A 16,219-nucleotide genomic window follows, 5' to 3' on the forward strand; every position below is an offset into this window, starting at 1 on the left:
GATGCACAGAACTGAATGTTTCAAGTCCAATGAAAAGGAGAACACATTTTTTGACCAAAAACATTTGTTTCTTTTTCTTATTCTTATGTATTATTTGTATTATCGTAGTGTTTACAAGCCCCAGTAATGGACCAGGATCCCATTGTGCTACCCACCGTATAAACACAGAACAAAAAGACAGTGGGGTGTTCATTCCACACTAGCCCTGGAAGGGTTAATAGAAGGTATGTTTTCAGGAGATATTGTACCTGCCTGGTCTCTCGCTCCATCCAGAGAGGGAACAAACAGAGACCCACAAACAAAACCTACCCCCCTCAAGATTTGAAAGTATCTTCTTTCCTCATTGGTCCTTCTGGTCAGGTGCCAACTAGGTTACTTGAGCTTCTTAACCCCTTAGAGGTAAAGCGACTCAGTACAGCTGCCCTTATCTCTATGTTTATGACACGCCCCCCAAATCACAGACGGTGCTGGACAGCCTGTTCCACACTGGCTGTGATTTCTTCCTGGAGCTCTACGAGAAAACAGAGTTAATAAGACACATGCACCTCTAGACATACTACTGATTATATAAAAACTAACAATATTTTCCACATTTTAAGGACGATTTTAACCAGTTGATTCTGGGAAACTTTCATGGGAGAGTGCATCAGCCACTTTGTTAGAAGCCCTGAAATGTGTTGTATTTCAAAATCAAAATCTTGGAGACTTAAACTCCACTGAATAAGTTTTTTGTTATTTGCGGTACAAATCACCTGTAATATCTGGCCAAGCCTGAGAAGGATTGGACTTGTTTTTTTGACTTTGGGACAGGCCACTTTTGGGTAGCATTCACTTTGGCCTATAGGGGGTTGATAGTTCCTTAATCCACCTGATGTCCAAGGTAAGTCACTCTGTTTAGGCCTATTTGACACTTTTTAGCCTTAACAGTTAGTTCTGCCTCCCTTATGCGCTCAAAGACTTTTCGTAGATGCTCCAGGTGTTCTGCCCAGGAATCTGAAAATATGGCCACATCGTCAAGGTAGGCAACTGCAGATTCTCCCAATCCTGCTCGGAGACTATCTACAAGTTTCTGGAAGGTGGCGGGTGCATTTCGCAGCCTGAAAGGAAGCACATTAAATTCATATAGCCCCTTATGGGTGATGAAGGCTGACCTTTCCTTGGCAGATTCATCTAGCGGTACCTGCCAGTACCCTTTGGTTAAGTCTAAGGTAGAGATGAACTGGGCACATCCCAGTTTCTCCAATAGCTCGTCTGTGTATGGCACTGGATAGTCGTCTGGGCAAGTTACAGCATTTAGCTTACGGTAGTCCACGCAAAAGCGTATTTCCCCATCTGGTTTGGGAACTAGAACCACTGGAGATGCCCATGCACTGCCAGAGGGGCAGATTACACCCATCTGTAGCAAGTCCTGGATCTCCCATTCTATAGCAGTTTTGGCTTGAGGAACCACCTGGTAAGGTTGGGCTCTAACTGGGCGAGCATTACCTGTGTCAATGGAGTGGTATGCCCGTTCGGTCCATCCTGGGGTGGCTGAGAACATCGGTGCGAAGCTAGTACACAGCTCCTTGATCTGTTGTCAGGGCAAATGGATGAGGGTCATGGAGAGGTTCGCCTTTTTCAGGCCACCATCACTTTTTCCTTCGTAGTAGACACCTTCAGGCCACTAAGCGTCATCTCCTCCCTGGGCTGTAAACTGAAAAACCTTGAATTCCTTGGAATAAAAGGGCTTTAGAGAATTAACATGGTTCACTTTAGGCTTTAGATTTGAGGTGGGGGACGCTATGAGATAGTTAACAGCTCCCAGGCGCTCTTGGACAGTAAATGGCCCTTCCCACGATGCTTCCATTTTATGGGCCTGGAGCGCCTTTAAGACCATGACCTGGTCCCCTAATCCGAAGGAATGCTCTCTGGCATGTTTATCATATTAGGCCGTTTGCTCTTCCTGAGCATCTGTTAGGTTTTCTTGAGCAAGAGCTAAAGAGTCTCAGAGGGTGTTTTGTAGGTTGGTTACAAAGTCCAGAATGTTAGTTCCTGGAGAAGGTGTAAACCCCTTCCATTGCTGCTTCACCAACTGTAATGGCCCCTTAACCTCGCAGCCATACACAAGTTCAAATGGTGAAAAGCCAAAACTGGGATGTGGTACAGCCCTGTAGGCAAACAGCAACTGCTGCAACACTAGGTCCCAATCGTTAGAGTGCTCATTTACAAATTTACGTATCATAGCCCCCAAAGTTCCATTAAACTTATCCACCACGCCATTTGTTTGATGGTGGTAAGGGGTGGCAACCAAGTCGTTCAACCCATGAGCTTCCCAAAGGCTTTTCATGGTCCCTGCCAGGAAATTAGTTCCCGAATCCATAAGGATGTCAGAGGACCAACCTACCCTGGCATAAAAGTCTGTTAATGCCTGGCACATGCTTTTAGCCCTGATGTTGCTTAGAGCTACTGCTTCCGGCCATCGGGTGGCAAAATCCATGAAAGTCAGTATGTACTGCTTCCCTCTGGGTGTCTTTTTAAGGAAAGGACCTAGAATATTGACAGCTACTCTCTGAAATGGAACCTCAATTATGGGGAGTGGCTGGAGGGGGGCTTTGACCTGGTCTTGGGGTTTTCCCACCCTCTGGCAGACCTCACAAGGCTGGACATAGGTAGAAATGTCATTGCACATTCCCTCCCAGTGGAATGACTTCCCCAAATGATCTTTGGTCCTGTTCACCCCAGCATGGCCATTAGGATGATCATGGGCTAAGCTCAAGAGGTTTACCCTGTACTGAGTTGGAACTACCAACAGTCTTTGAGGATGCCAGTTCTCCTGGTGTCCACTAGAAAGAGTTTCCTTGTATAAAAGTCCTCTTTCTACAACAAACTGGGACCTATTAGAAGAGCTGAGAGGCGGTAGGTCGCTCCGTGCCACCTTCCAAGCTCCCTGGAGGCTCTCATCCACTTCCTTCTCTGCCTGGAACTGTGAAAGAGATTATATAGATGTGTAACTTTTAATTTTTCTTGGATGCAGTTTAGCCCAAGCACAAGGAAAGGCATATTAAAGGATTTGTTATTTCAAGCAGCTCATGGAGCGCACAATTCCCTCCTTGAAGCTTTGTGTGTCATTTTCCTCTACTGAATTATACTTTGTCTTTAGAAATGGGTCCAATCCAAAAACTTGGAGGCAAACTCCATTGAACTTCAGGGAGTTCAGATCCAATCCAGTCTTTGTAGCTAGACACAACTCTAAAATCCACTTAAACAGAGTCTAAAATTTCTACCATTATAAACCACCAGAAACGAGCCATCAGGAGCTGAGCAACACAGATTTGGAATGTCACACTCCTTCCGAGAACCAAAGGAAACAAAGACCTAAGGAAACCAAGAGCAAAGGTACTGTCTTAATAAGCCGCTGACTTTATACTTTCTTTTACTGACCATAGTCAGAACGCCTCTTCCTTTCGTGGCCCTGACTCTTGGTATTTGGAAGGGTAGAGTAAAAATGTCCCTCTGTATGTCACACAGCATCAAGTTATGGGTGGGGGTGACAGCACCTAGGACCAAATAGGGTTGTTGTTCATGGAGGTTTCAAGCTGGGGGCTCACAGTGCTGGCAGGCATGACAAGTACCTATTTTCTCCAAAAATTCTCATTGGCTGCCAGAGTTATTGAGGCCCAGATACTCAAAAGTATTTAAATCAATGAGAGTTAGGTGCCTACATATCTTTGAGGACCAGGGCCTGAGTGTCTAATCAATGAGAGACAAGGTGGGTGAGGTAATATCTTTTATTGGACCAACTTCTGTTGGTGAGAAAGGGAAGCTTATGAGCAACACAGAGCTCTTCTTCAGGTCTGAGAGTCACAGGAGACGTTAAATAGGTTGCACTGACCAGTCTGTCAGTAAATCCTCAACCTTTCTTATCCAAACTGGGATAGGAAAATTATCCACCAGGTTACTTTTGAACAGATTATTACTGTAATCTAGTGAGAAGGAATCCTGAGCTATCTGATTGGCTCATTATCTAATAGGAGAAGTGCAAACAGTGCACTGGGCCTAGGATGCTACTCCAGATGACAGTGCTGTACAGACTGGTAATGTGGACAGACTGGGGACTCTGGAGAAAAATACTGGCAGAAATTGAGAAATGAGACACACTTCTAGGGAAAAAGAAAAGGAGTACTTGTGGCACCTTAGAGACTAACAAATTTATTTGAGCATAAGCTTTCGTGAGCTACAGCTCACTTCAATAAATTTGTTAGGCTCTAAGGTGCCACAAGTACTCCTTTTCTTTTTGCAGATACAGACTACCACGACTTCTAGGGAGTGCAGCTACACACCTTTGTCCAGCAGGTATTACATTGACATGGAGCTGAGACCCAGATGGTACTGGAATCAATTAATATGCTAATATGCCCACATTTAGGGAAATAATCTGATATAACTCATATTTCAGGCTCAACAGATTCAACGGTCTTTCTTTTTTTTTAAGTCTCCTTCAATCATTATTAACTATATTTGTGTATTTTCCCCATCATGTTTTTAAAAAGAGAAGCCTAAGAGAAGATGTGATAAAGGATTATAATACAGTGAATGAGACAGGGGAGGCCATTCAGGAGATCCTATTTACCCTTTCCTTTGAAAGAAAAAAACATAGCGGTTCAGAGTGAAATTAAAAATTCAGTACATTGTAAATGGCTAGAATGAAATATTCCATTGATGTGATATAAACTAACCTGCGGAACTCCAAATTCCATTATATTCCTTGGTAACCTGCTGCTGAGAAGTAACCCCACACGTTCATTGAGATTAAAATAAGAATTAGACCTGAATCTCCTCTCATTTACACTGATTTCAAAAAAAGAAAAGAAGGACTTGTGGCATCTTAGAGACGAACCAATTTATTGGAGCATAAGCTTTCGGGAGCTACAGCTCCCTTCATCAGACACTGATTTACATCTGAGTCCAGGAAGAATCAGGCACTTCCATCAGTGAACTCTCCTCAGTGAGCACTTTGCATCGAGGGAGGTCTTTTCAAATTAACACCCAATGATCTTCCTGTGCGGTTTCAGCTAGAACATCATGAAGTGAATAAGCCATTGTCTTTTGGCTTGCATGGTTGATCTTCTATCGGGACAGCCAGAGTGAAATATCATCTTTTCTCCCCTGGGGATTCATATATACAGGACCAGAAAAGATTGAGCACAAATTATCTACCCTAGCTCTCCAGCCTCTTCATAAATAACTACAGGTACAGACAAAGGTATCATGGCCAAATACATATAAAGCTTTTATTATTAGAGTAGAACATTAATGTTGGTAAAATGTACTTGTGTTTTCTAATTCAAGAAATGAGTGAAAGTGTTTTCATGAAAGATATTATACAGGCATGTAACTTTGATTTTATTTTTTTTCTCTTTAGGGATTATATATTTAAAGATTTATAGTTGTGAGAGTCTCTGTGACATATAGTCCTTTGTTTATAGTCCTGTGATCTCCTCCTCCTTCGGGTAACTTTAGTTAAATATAGAGATGAGTCTGATCTAAATTCCTGGGTCTCAACAATTTTGAACTGTCAGGAAATCATCTGACCCCATCTTTAATTATTTTGTCCTTAAAGGCAAAATCTACAAGTTCAGCATCTGACAAGGAAGGTGGTAGAGGGAACATATAGGGATAGTAGGAAAATATTTGATATAGACTCTCAAGAAACCATGCTTGAGAAAACAGTTACATTGGTTTGCCTGTGAATCAAGACATTTCATCTGAAAGCTGTTGAAGGTTGTAAGCAAAGAGAGAAGGAAAACGACGACGTATGATCTTGCGAAGGGGATACCACGTAGGACTGTGTTGGGCTGCGTTTACTTCACATATTTATGCATAATCTGTAAAAGTGAGTAAATAACATAATAGTGAAATATTAAATGGGGAAAGTGCTGTGAATATCATTAAGGAGAGTGAAATAATATAAATCACCCTAGAGAAGTAAGAAATATTGACAGGTAACAAAGTAAGAATCAAGCTGGACAAAGTGCAAGATATTGCATTTGGGGGAAAATAATCTGAAACAATGGAATGTAATAGTTACTAAGGGCAGAATGCTCAAAAGGAGTCAAGCACCTAAGACCCTATTTTAGGTGCTTACATCTTAGTTTTAGCTCCACTGTGATGTACAAAACCCCATGACAAATCCTGTAAGCACCTAAACTCACTCAGTGTCTAAGTTTTTGCAATAAAATTGCCCTAGGTGCCTGAATTTGGGTCTTTAGGCATGCACATGGACAAAATGGGGTAAAGGAGGGGTGGGTGGGGAATGTTGTCAAAAAGAAATCTATAGCCAATATTCTTGGAGAAAATGAACAATGTGACTGATCTGGCCAATTTGATTTCTGAACCACAGAGAAGTTTCAGTTAATCAGGACTTGTTAACCACACTACCCTATCTGATATCCATGCCTCCATGAAAGAGCAACATTGGGAAGCTAGTTATGATTTGCTATTGTTCTTGCACTGAATTTCATAAACCCACTGACAACTTTTCACCGTGATTATCCCATGATAAGACTACAGGCCCTGCATGTGGGGAGGCAGCAGCTCTCGCTAATGACCTAAAAGTCTGAAGCTTGATAAGTTTATGAGGGGGATGATATGACAGGACTGCCTACAACGGCAGGTGGCCCATCGGCAACTGCCAGTAGCAAAAATCCCCAATGGCCGGAGACAGGACACTAGATGGGGAGGGCTCTGAGTTACTACAGAGAATTTTTTCCCAGGTATCTGCCTGATGGGTCTTGCCCACATGACCAAGGTCTAATCGCTCGCCATATTTGGGGTCAGGAAGGAATTTCCCCCAGGTCAGATTGGCAGAGACCCTGGGGGATTTTGCCTTCTTCTGCAGCATGGGTCATGGATCACCTGCAGGTTTAAACTAGTGTAAATGGTGAATTCTTGGTAATTTCAAGCCTTTAAATCATGATTTGAGGACTTCAGTAACTCTGCCGGAGGTTAGGGTTCTATTACAGGAGTGGATGGGTAAAGTTCTGTGGCCTGCAATGATGAAATTCTGCTGCTTTCTCTAGATCTCCCTTGACTTCATTCTTCATTCCTTTGAGATATTTATATGCTTCTCCAAAATCGTTCTCTTATTACTAAAATGATTTGGCATTGTTATATACCACAGCTCTTAGATTCTAGAGTGATTAGGTACCTATGGGAAACTAAGATAGTGATGTTGAAATAAGTACTACATTTTGGAAGGAAAACTCAAATGGGATATAACTGGCTAGGCATTAGTAGTGCAGAAAAGTATCTAGAAGTTACAACAGATCACAAATTTAATATGAATCAACAGTGCCACACCACGGCAGAAAAGCAGATGTCATTCTGGGATGTATTAACAGGAGTGTCATATGTAAAGCATAGGAGGTAATTGTTTCATTATACTCTGCACTGGTGAGGGCTCAGGTGGAGTAATGTGTCTGGTTTGCAGCAACATACTATAAGAATGTTGTGGACAAATTGGAGAGCGTGAAGAGGAGAGCAACAGAATTGTTAAAAGGTTTAGAAAACCTGACCTATGAAGAAAGGATTAAAAAAAATGGACCTGTTTAGTCTTGGGAAAAGAAGATGGAGGGGGGACCTGATAACAGTCTCCCAATACGTTAAGGGCTGTTTAAAAGAAGATGGGATCAATTGTTTTCCCTGTCCACCAAAGACAGGACAAGAAGTAATGGGCTTAATCTGCAGCAAGGGATATTTAGGCTAGATATTAGAAAAAACTTTCTAACTACACCCCAGAATTATATTAGCCTTTTTTGCAACTGCATCATATTATTGACTCACATGCAGTTTGTGATCCACTATAACTCCTAGATCCTTTTCTGCCTAGCCAGTTATTCCACAGTTTGTATTTGTGCATTTGATCTAACTTTCCTAAGTGTAGAACTTTGCAACTGCTTTTATTGCATTTCATCTTATTGATTTCAGACCAATTCTCAGATTTGTCTAGGTCATTTTTTAAGAGCAAGTTAGAGAAACCTTTGTCAGAGATGTTTTAGGTATATTTAAACCTGTCTCGGTATGAGGGGATGGACTGGATGATCTCATGAGGTCCCTCCTAGCCCGACAATTCTATGATTACATAACTAAAACGTCTGGAAGTAAAAAAAATATATATATTCCATCATGAGAAAGGGTACATTGATAGGGACTGTGCAGTTGTCACAGGTGAAGAGGCAACTGCATGGATGCAAAGTGCTATATTTATGAGTTGTCAGTTCTTTCATCAAAGCCTGACACATTGATACAAGGAGAAACATGGAAACCATGACACCTGTATCTTACACTGTGAGTTAGTGCACAAAAGTCAAGGTGGTAATCTACTGCATATTAATTCACCATGTAGACAAGACAACACCAAAAGGAGCTTGGCCAGAATAAGAAGCAGAGGCTTAAATCTGCTAAACCCCAAACCATTCAGGATTTTCACCAGGCAATCAGAGCTCTCTCAGCATCCCAAGTGGCTGTCTTTCCACTGCCAATTGAACTGTACTTTATTGTGAAAGGGTAAGTAGTTTGAAAGCAAATATATTTTCAAAAGCATTTTACTACCTGTGTCACTAACAGAGCAGGAAATGGTCAATTTTATGAATTTGTTTTATTTTTCATCAAGAAGTTCAAAAGAAAAACATGTTTCTAATTAATAATTTAAGTGAAATGAATTTTCTCATTTCAAAATGTCAATTTCAAATGATTTTTTTCTACATTGCTTCTGAGAGTTGAACTGGGAACTATCCGATAGGTACCCAGAGGGCACTTTGACTGGAATGGATTTATAACAGTGGTAGCATGGATGCAGGGCAAATTTGCAATGATTCTTCGTATTAATCACCATGGGAAGTGAGGTCACACTGAATCATGTGTGCTTAAACCAAGTCTATTCTACTTTTTAAATAACAAACCGTTCCATTCTCTGGTGGACAAAAAAACATGTGTGTTTGGGAGATGAAGTGTGGGAGTACCTGAGCTGTTTTTCTCAGATATTGATGTTTGGTTGCAGACAGTTTCCTGTAAAGTCGGGTGACCAGGTTAGCAGCTTTGGTTACTCTGTGAAAGCTCTGCACCATGGAAACAACTATAAATTGCTGTGTTGAGGGCAGGAGTTGAGTAGGGCTGCTGTTTGTCTGAGAAGGCTCAGAATGTGAAGAAAGCAGACAATACTGTAGAAAGACTCTAAATATTATGGGACTGTGCAGTGTTGTTGTAGCCATGTTGGTCCCAGGATGTTAGAGACTAGGTGTGTGAGGTAATATATTTTATTGAACCAACTTCTGTTGGTAAAAGAGCTGAAGAAGAGCTCTGTGTAAGTCAGAAGCTTGTCTCTTCCGAGCTACACCTCACCCACCTTATCTCTCTAATTGTGGGACTTTTTTTTTTTCGCATTTGCCTCTTTATATTGTCTGTACACTCTCTCTCTCTCTCTCTCTCTCTCTCTCTCTCTCTCTCTCCCGCTCTCACACACACACACACAGAGTAAACAATTAAATTTGCTAATATGAGTTAATCTGGAAGTAAAACTGTAATGTTTAACTTCAACATTAACTCATATTTGTTCTCAAGTAAGTAACGAGGAAGTAAAACATTACAGTTTTACTCCTTGTTGCTTACTTGTATTTAACTCTAAAAGTCCCCTTGTTCTGAGTGCTCTGGGGAGGATGATTCTTATGAGTAATGTGAGTAAGCTACTTCCCACGTATAAAGTATAAGCCTTCAAAAGACATTCCTATTTCCTGTTGGCTGTTGCTGACCTAATAAAAGGACAGCCAGACAATCTCTCATATAACAATAAAGAGAAAGAGTACATAAGCTCAGCTTGAAACAGAACCAGTAATTGCTCACTGTGAACTTTTTCCTTGCTTGGTATTTTTAAAAATCTATATGTTTTAAATGTAAATGAAGTTCCCACAAAATGTCCTGTCAGCTGCACCAGAATGCTGGAGAATCCAAGGAACTTGCTGCAGAATTTAATCTCTGCTTGTCAAGGAGTATATGGGTCCTTGTTAATACTTCTTAAACCTCTATGAGAACTTTTGAGATGAAAGGAGCTAAATGTGATTTTTATGAGAGCTGGTTAAATTTTTTTGTTTGTAATTTTTCCAATAAAAATTGACTTTAAAAAAGTAACATTTTTGGGGAAGGATTTTCTTTAAGAATCTATTTGTTCACTGAAACAATAATTTTGAAATTCTGAGATATTCATATTTTCATATTCCCCTTTTGACCCTCCTCTTTTTTGATTTGCCACTGAATACAATATAGTGTATCATGTCTACATTTTCCTTTTTCTTCTGTTCCTTTTTCCTTTTACCACTCTAGCTTTTGACAACTTCCTCAACTATGCAAAAGTTGCAGTGTGGCAAAAGGAAAAAATTAAACACTATACTGCAGCTCTTCCAAATTTGCAGAAGTTTTTCAAAGTTACAAAGTAACATAAGGAAAAAGGAAAATATGAAAAAAGTGAAGGAAAAGAACCCTGGACATCCTTCATTTCATTGCATTCTATGGCAAAAAGGAAAACCAGGATGGAAAGAAAATAAAAATTTTAAAATGCAATTTAAAAAAAAATTCTAAGATTTTGGGGGAAATATTTCATGGACAATTTTATAAAAGTGAAAAATTGATCAATTTCAAACCCTGCAAAATGGAAACAATTTCAAAATATTGGAAGTTTGCCACCAAACTGTTTTTCCATTTATTGACCAGCCCCAGATATTATTGTTATTATTATGTACTGTGCAGTAAGTTCTCAATACACACATAGTAATTTAACAGGATTTCACTAGGCCAACTGATTTCTTATAGAAGTTCTGAGTGGTTGCACTCAGTATAGCTGGCAGTAAATGCTAAGTAAATATATAGAGAGATACAATTTTTTTTGTATCAGCCAGAGGGGATTGCAGTTGAACACTCTGAATCATCATTAAGATAAGTGGTGCAATAATGGCTGTGAGAAAGTGAGGAAACATACTGAGCACCGTTGTGTCCATGAGGCTTTCAGGTATGTGTGTGTTTCTGTAAACTTGAAAAAGAAACAAAATGTTGAAATCGTACTACAGACTGAAACTCTAAGGAAACTGGAGTCCATAACTATCCCTTTTCACACACAAAAGGCCACACAGTCTTCCATTACTGGAAGGGCTCTGTTGGTAGGCTTGAAAGGATTAGATTTTTATCGACGAATGTTGATAAATAGTGATTTCACCAGACACACACAAACTGAAAAGAAAATATTTCTCTCAATAATTATCAAAATTTACAGATAGTCAAAGTAAGACAAATGCTGCTTAAGAACATATTAGAGTTTGATTTAAGACTAACATTTTGACATATGATGTTGACAGTTTGTGTTTTAACAGTTTTACATCTTTCATTGTTTAAATCTCAACATCTACTGTCATTAAATAATTATTGTCTGACCCCCCATAACTTTCCACAACTGTAACAACTCAGAGGAAAATATCTTTAAAAAATTGCTTAAAACTCATAATTTTGCACCACTGTTAATTTACATTGATCAAAATTTAAAAACTTAAAAATAAAGACAAATATTATACATTGAAATTATTAAAAAAAAAATTAAAAATGTATTTTTCCAAGCCTATCTATAGGACACTGGGGGAAAGTTTCTATTTCATCAGAATGTCACTTAAGCGCCATCACCCAGAAGCTGCCCATTGACCTGTATACAAATTTGATTTCTTGTCTCATATAGTAGCTTAATTACTTCACCATTTAAATCAGGGGTGGGCAAACGTTTTGGCCCAAGGGCCACATCTGGGTGGGGAAATTGTGTGCAGGGCCATGAATGTAGGGCTCGGGCAGGGGGTTGGGGTGCAGGAGGGGTGCAGGATGCAGTAGGGGGCTCAGGGCAGTAGGTTGTGGTGCAGGAGGAGTGTGGCGGGGGGCTCAAGGCAGGCAGTTAGAGGGCTTAGGGCAGGGGGTTGGGGTGCAGGAGTGATGTGGGCTGTGGCAGGGGGCTCAGGGCAGGGGGTGGGGGCTCAGGGCAGGAGGTTGGGGTACAGGAGGGGTTCAGGGTGAAGGCTCCAGCCCAGCATCGCTTATCTCAAGTGGCTCCAGGATGGCAGCGGGGCTAAGACAGGCTCCCTGCCTGCCCTGGCCCCCCGCTGCTCCCAGAATGGCCAGCATGTCTGGCAGTGGCTCCTGGGGGTGGAGTGGGTCAGGCATCTCCGCTGTGCGCTGCCCTCGCCTGTGGGAACCACCTCCGAAGCTCCCATTGGCCGCGGTTCCCCGTTCCCAGCCAATTGGAGCTGTGCGGAGTGGTGCCTGCAGGCGAGAGCAGCGCACAGAGCCCTCTGCACCCCTGCCCCCAGCCAGGGGCTGCAGGAATGTGGTGCCATCTGCTTCCTGGAGCAGCGCAGGGCCTGGGCAGGCAGGAAGCCTGCCTTAGACCCGCTGTACCACAGGGCTGGCAATCCTGCTGGCCAGATTGAAAGCCCTAACCGGTCGGATCCAGCCCATGGGCCGTACTTTGCTCTCCCCTGATTTAAATGGTTCCAGCTAGAGTTTGAAGTTAACATCATGATTATAATGAGTGTCATTTGAATCCTGAGAAGATAGCCCCTTTGCTCTGAATTGTTTGTGTTGGGATAGAGGTGTGCACGTTTCCTGTGTCATTACAGTTGGTATTGTTCATTGCAGAGTTAATAACTCTTCATTTCTCCACCGTAGAGCTTCTATCAGGTTACTCAGAAGTGATATCAGACTCCTTCTTCTCTAGGAATACAGGACAAGGACAGATACACCACATAAAGTTGTGTTCCAAATTTTCAGCTTCTTCCTAAGGGTCTACAGGTGCAAATATATTCTTCCTGGCGAAATGCTCCTGGTGCTTTTATCGTTAGAGAAGTATATCACTTGTGCTGTAAATTCAGAAAGGTGTGATGATACTTACAATGAATGAGATTATATACATGTGTAACTTTTTAATTCTTCTATGGTACAGTTTAGTACAAGCCTCAAGAAAAAAGTATATTAAAGAAATTATTATTTTAGCCAACCCATGTGACACACAGTTCTCTCCTGTTCTAGTGTATTATGATTTGCCTTTAGAGATGGACCCAAACTGAAAAACTTGATCCAAAAGCCAATCAACTTTGCGGAAGTTCAGATCCATATCAGATTTTGCAGCTAGTCACCTCTCTACTCATTTCTTATCTTAGCCCCATATATAGTCTTAAATTTCCACTCTTATAACCCACTAGAAATGAGAAAGAAAGAGACGATCTACACGAATACAAAATTTCTCACTTCTCCTAAGCAGCAGTTGAATCAAAGACCTGAATATGCAGAAATCAAAGGTATTGTAAATGATCAAGCCCCTGATATTCTTCCTTTTGTTGTTCTGTCTTTAGTTAAACAACTTACTACTTCCTCTGCCCCAAGAGAGATTTTTAAGGATATTAAAATAAGAATGTTCCTCTATTATATCAATCAACACCATACTAGCAGGGAGATAAAAAGCAGCACATAGCACAGAAGCAGGGTGGTTTACAGGTGAAGGGCTCTGATAGACCAGACAAATTTGTTGCAAGCACTCTCACTGGCTGCCAGAATTACTTAGCATCTAGTGAATGGAAATGTGTCATTTGGTTTTCAGATATGGTTGTGTGTTATCTGACTTCAGATACTCAGGACAGTGGCTCATTCTGCCCATATCTATGTTTCCTGTTTTCTTGATAGCTTCCCCTGCTCCAGCTCCACCCTGGCAGATCATTGCGGTGATCCTGGGGATCTTCTGCCTGGTGTTGTTAGGAGTCTCAGTGGCCTTGGCTATCAAGTGTAAGTATTTTCAGGAAAGACACAGAGTCTCTGATCTGAGCCATTATAAGTATTTTATGATTCCTTTACAGATAATTCCTGTCCGGGATGCCCTGACCAGTGGGTACGATATAGAGACAGCTGTTACTACTTCTCCAAGGAAAAGAAAGATTGGAATTCTAGCTGGAATTTCTGCTCTGCCCAAGACTCAGGGCTCTTGGTAATCAGTGACAACAGGGAAAAGGTAAATGCCAGTAATGCAGCCAAATCTGTAGCAATTCAATTGGCAGATGTGATAGTCTGGAGCTCTGAGGAAGGGCTGGTTGAAAATTTTTCATCAAAACGTTTTTGACAGAAAATGGGTGTTTTGACTAAACGGAAATTTTCATACCAAGAGTCTGTTTTCCTCACAAGTTTTAGATTTTGGAAAATTGAACACCCAAAACTGAAAATTTTGGGAGTTTGACTGAAATGTTTTGGTTTTCATCTGAAAATTTTCAGTTTCTGAAAATCTAAATATTTCTAGTTTCTGGGGGTTGGAGTTTTAGGTGTCTAGTCAGAATTTTCCATTTTGGTAGAAGTTTTCCGCAGAAAATAATACCATCTTTGGACCAACTCTGCCTGTGAGATTATGGGAGACTGACATTTGGTGCAGAGTCCCATAGATTATGGGAGAACAGGCATCAGAAATGGAGATCTGTAAAATTATGGGATGAATGACATCCGGTAAAGAATTGTTTAGCCCCTTTCATTTCTAGTTAACAGACATGTAAAATAACATAAGTGAGTGCTGGGACATGCTTCTGCTCCTCCACATGCACCCTGAAGGTGTGAGGTCTTTGCTCCCCTTCACCACCAGTTGGGATCACCACTAGTTCCCAAATTCTCAATTCTTGTGGGTCTTTCCCACAAGTACTATGACTCAAGGAAGTATTAAAGAGGCTAAAATTGCTTGGCTCACAGAGCAGGTCTTAGTCAGCGGGAATCACAGTGGTCTTTCTGAAAGGTTGGAATATTTTACTCCCTTACATTATGTTGCTGTTTTTTGCCCAGGGTGATTTTGTTCAGATCCTTTGTCCCTTCTGTCCTTCTTCCCCTTGTAGAACCTGTTCCTGGGGATCCATGCAGAAGAACACTGGATTGGATTGACAAATTTCAATGGCTCTGGCTGGGCCTGGGAAGATGGATCAACATTCAACGATATAAAGTTGGTTTGATTCAATTTTTAGTTTTGGGGTTTTCAGTTGTTTTCAAGTCCATAAGACAGATCCTGAGCACCTTACTCAATGTTTACTCAGGAAAAACTCCCTCTGAAGTCATTAACCAGAATATGGGTGGAGTAAAACATGAGCCTGTTTCTCTTTCAGCAAGGAATCTTTCACTATTCTTCCCACAACCCATCTGTGTTCCTTTTGTGTCTTTTGCAGGGTCACCTCTAACAGCCCCGTGCAGCACTGTGCTGTCCTATTGAAGGATGCCCTCCACGCCTCCAGCTGTGCAGTTCCTTTCCTATGCATCTGTGAGAAATCCCCCAAGTAACCTCCTGCTGCACTTTCCCACCAAATAGTCTTCACTCACACTCAGCCAATGGACCTGAATCATGAACCCATTAAAGATGCTCCTAGCTTTGTTCATGTGGGACAAGTTTGACAGTATTCCTAGGTGGTTAGCAGCATACACTGGCCTTGTGGGAGACCAAGGTTTGATTCCTGCTGTAATGTAGGTATACAATTGTGTCTAAGCATCTAGTTAAAGCAGCATCAGCTGAAAAAGCTGAAGTTCTTGTTAATACACGTATCGTTGATTATCTTTGTATTTCTATTTTCAGCACAGTTGTACTGTGGCTCAGACTGCCAGAAATTAAACTGTGTTTAAAAGCTCAATAAAGGAAAATAATGGGACAATATTAAGTATTTCTTCTTTAAAGATGATACCTCACTGTTGTACTTGGAGTGAAGTAAGCGGCATGAGTAGGATTAAACTGGATTTTTCATTCATTCACAAAATGTTACAGTTACACTGTGTGTCTTTTCCTCTTTCTTTAGCAGGATTGCTCGAGTATTCTCAAGTAATTATTACATTTGCTCACTCCTACCCTACTCAATTAACCTTTAGATATAATACTTTCCCCAAATGGAGGGAAATACTCTGGCATGACTCATATTTCAAGCTAAACAGATTTAACATTTACTCCCTTTTCTTCTGCTTCCTTCAGCAATTATTAGCTATACTTGTGATTTTCCCCTCTGATTTTTTTTAAAAAGAAGACTAAGAGGAGATGCGATAGAGATCTGTAAAACAAAGAATGGGACAGGGGAAGCCCTTCAGGAGCATCTATTAGCTTGTTCCTATGTCCCGGTCTATACTACGAGGTTAGGTCGAATTTAGCCGCGTTAGGTCGATT

At 41.1% G+C, this 16,219-nt stretch overlaps 1 protein-coding gene across 6 annotated transcripts in view; it reads left to right on the forward strand.

Annotated features, from left to right (window-relative positions):
• LOC102929876 (killer cell lectin-like receptor subfamily G member 1) overlaps positions 1-15,709 on the forward strand; it is a 44,022-nt gene extending 28,313 nt beyond the window's left edge. The window contains exons 1-7 of one of the 6 annotated variants that reach the window (XM_043550117.1): positions 5,109-5,230; positions 8,384-8,544; positions 13,260-13,355; positions 13,738-13,836; positions 13,908-14,059; positions 14,919-15,022; positions 15,243-15,709. In XM_043550117.1, the coding sequence (XP_043406052.1) occupies positions 13,262-13,355; positions 13,738-13,836; positions 13,908-14,059; positions 14,919-15,022; positions 15,243-15,354 (561 nt within the window). In that variant the 5' untranslated portion in view covers positions 5,109-5,230; positions 8,384-8,544; positions 13,260-13,261 and the 3' untranslated portion in view covers positions 15,355-15,709. Of the gene's footprint in view, positions 1-5,108; positions 5,243-7,945; positions 8,545-10,936; positions 11,036-13,259; positions 13,356-13,737; positions 13,837-13,907; positions 14,060-14,918; positions 15,023-15,242 lie in introns of those variants that run through there. The other 5 variants (XM_037889736.2, XM_037889735.2, XM_043550156.1 and 2 more) reach the window with 5 other exon arrangements.
• Positions 15,710-16,219: the final 510 nt, after the last annotated feature.

The sequence above is a fragment of the Chelonia mydas genome, chromosome 1 (genome assembly GCF_015237465.2).
Source record: "Chelonia mydas isolate rCheMyd1 chromosome 1, rCheMyd1.pri.v2, whole genome shotgun sequence".
Lineage (NCBI taxonomy): Eukaryota > Metazoa > Chordata > Testudines > Cheloniidae > Chelonia > Chelonia mydas.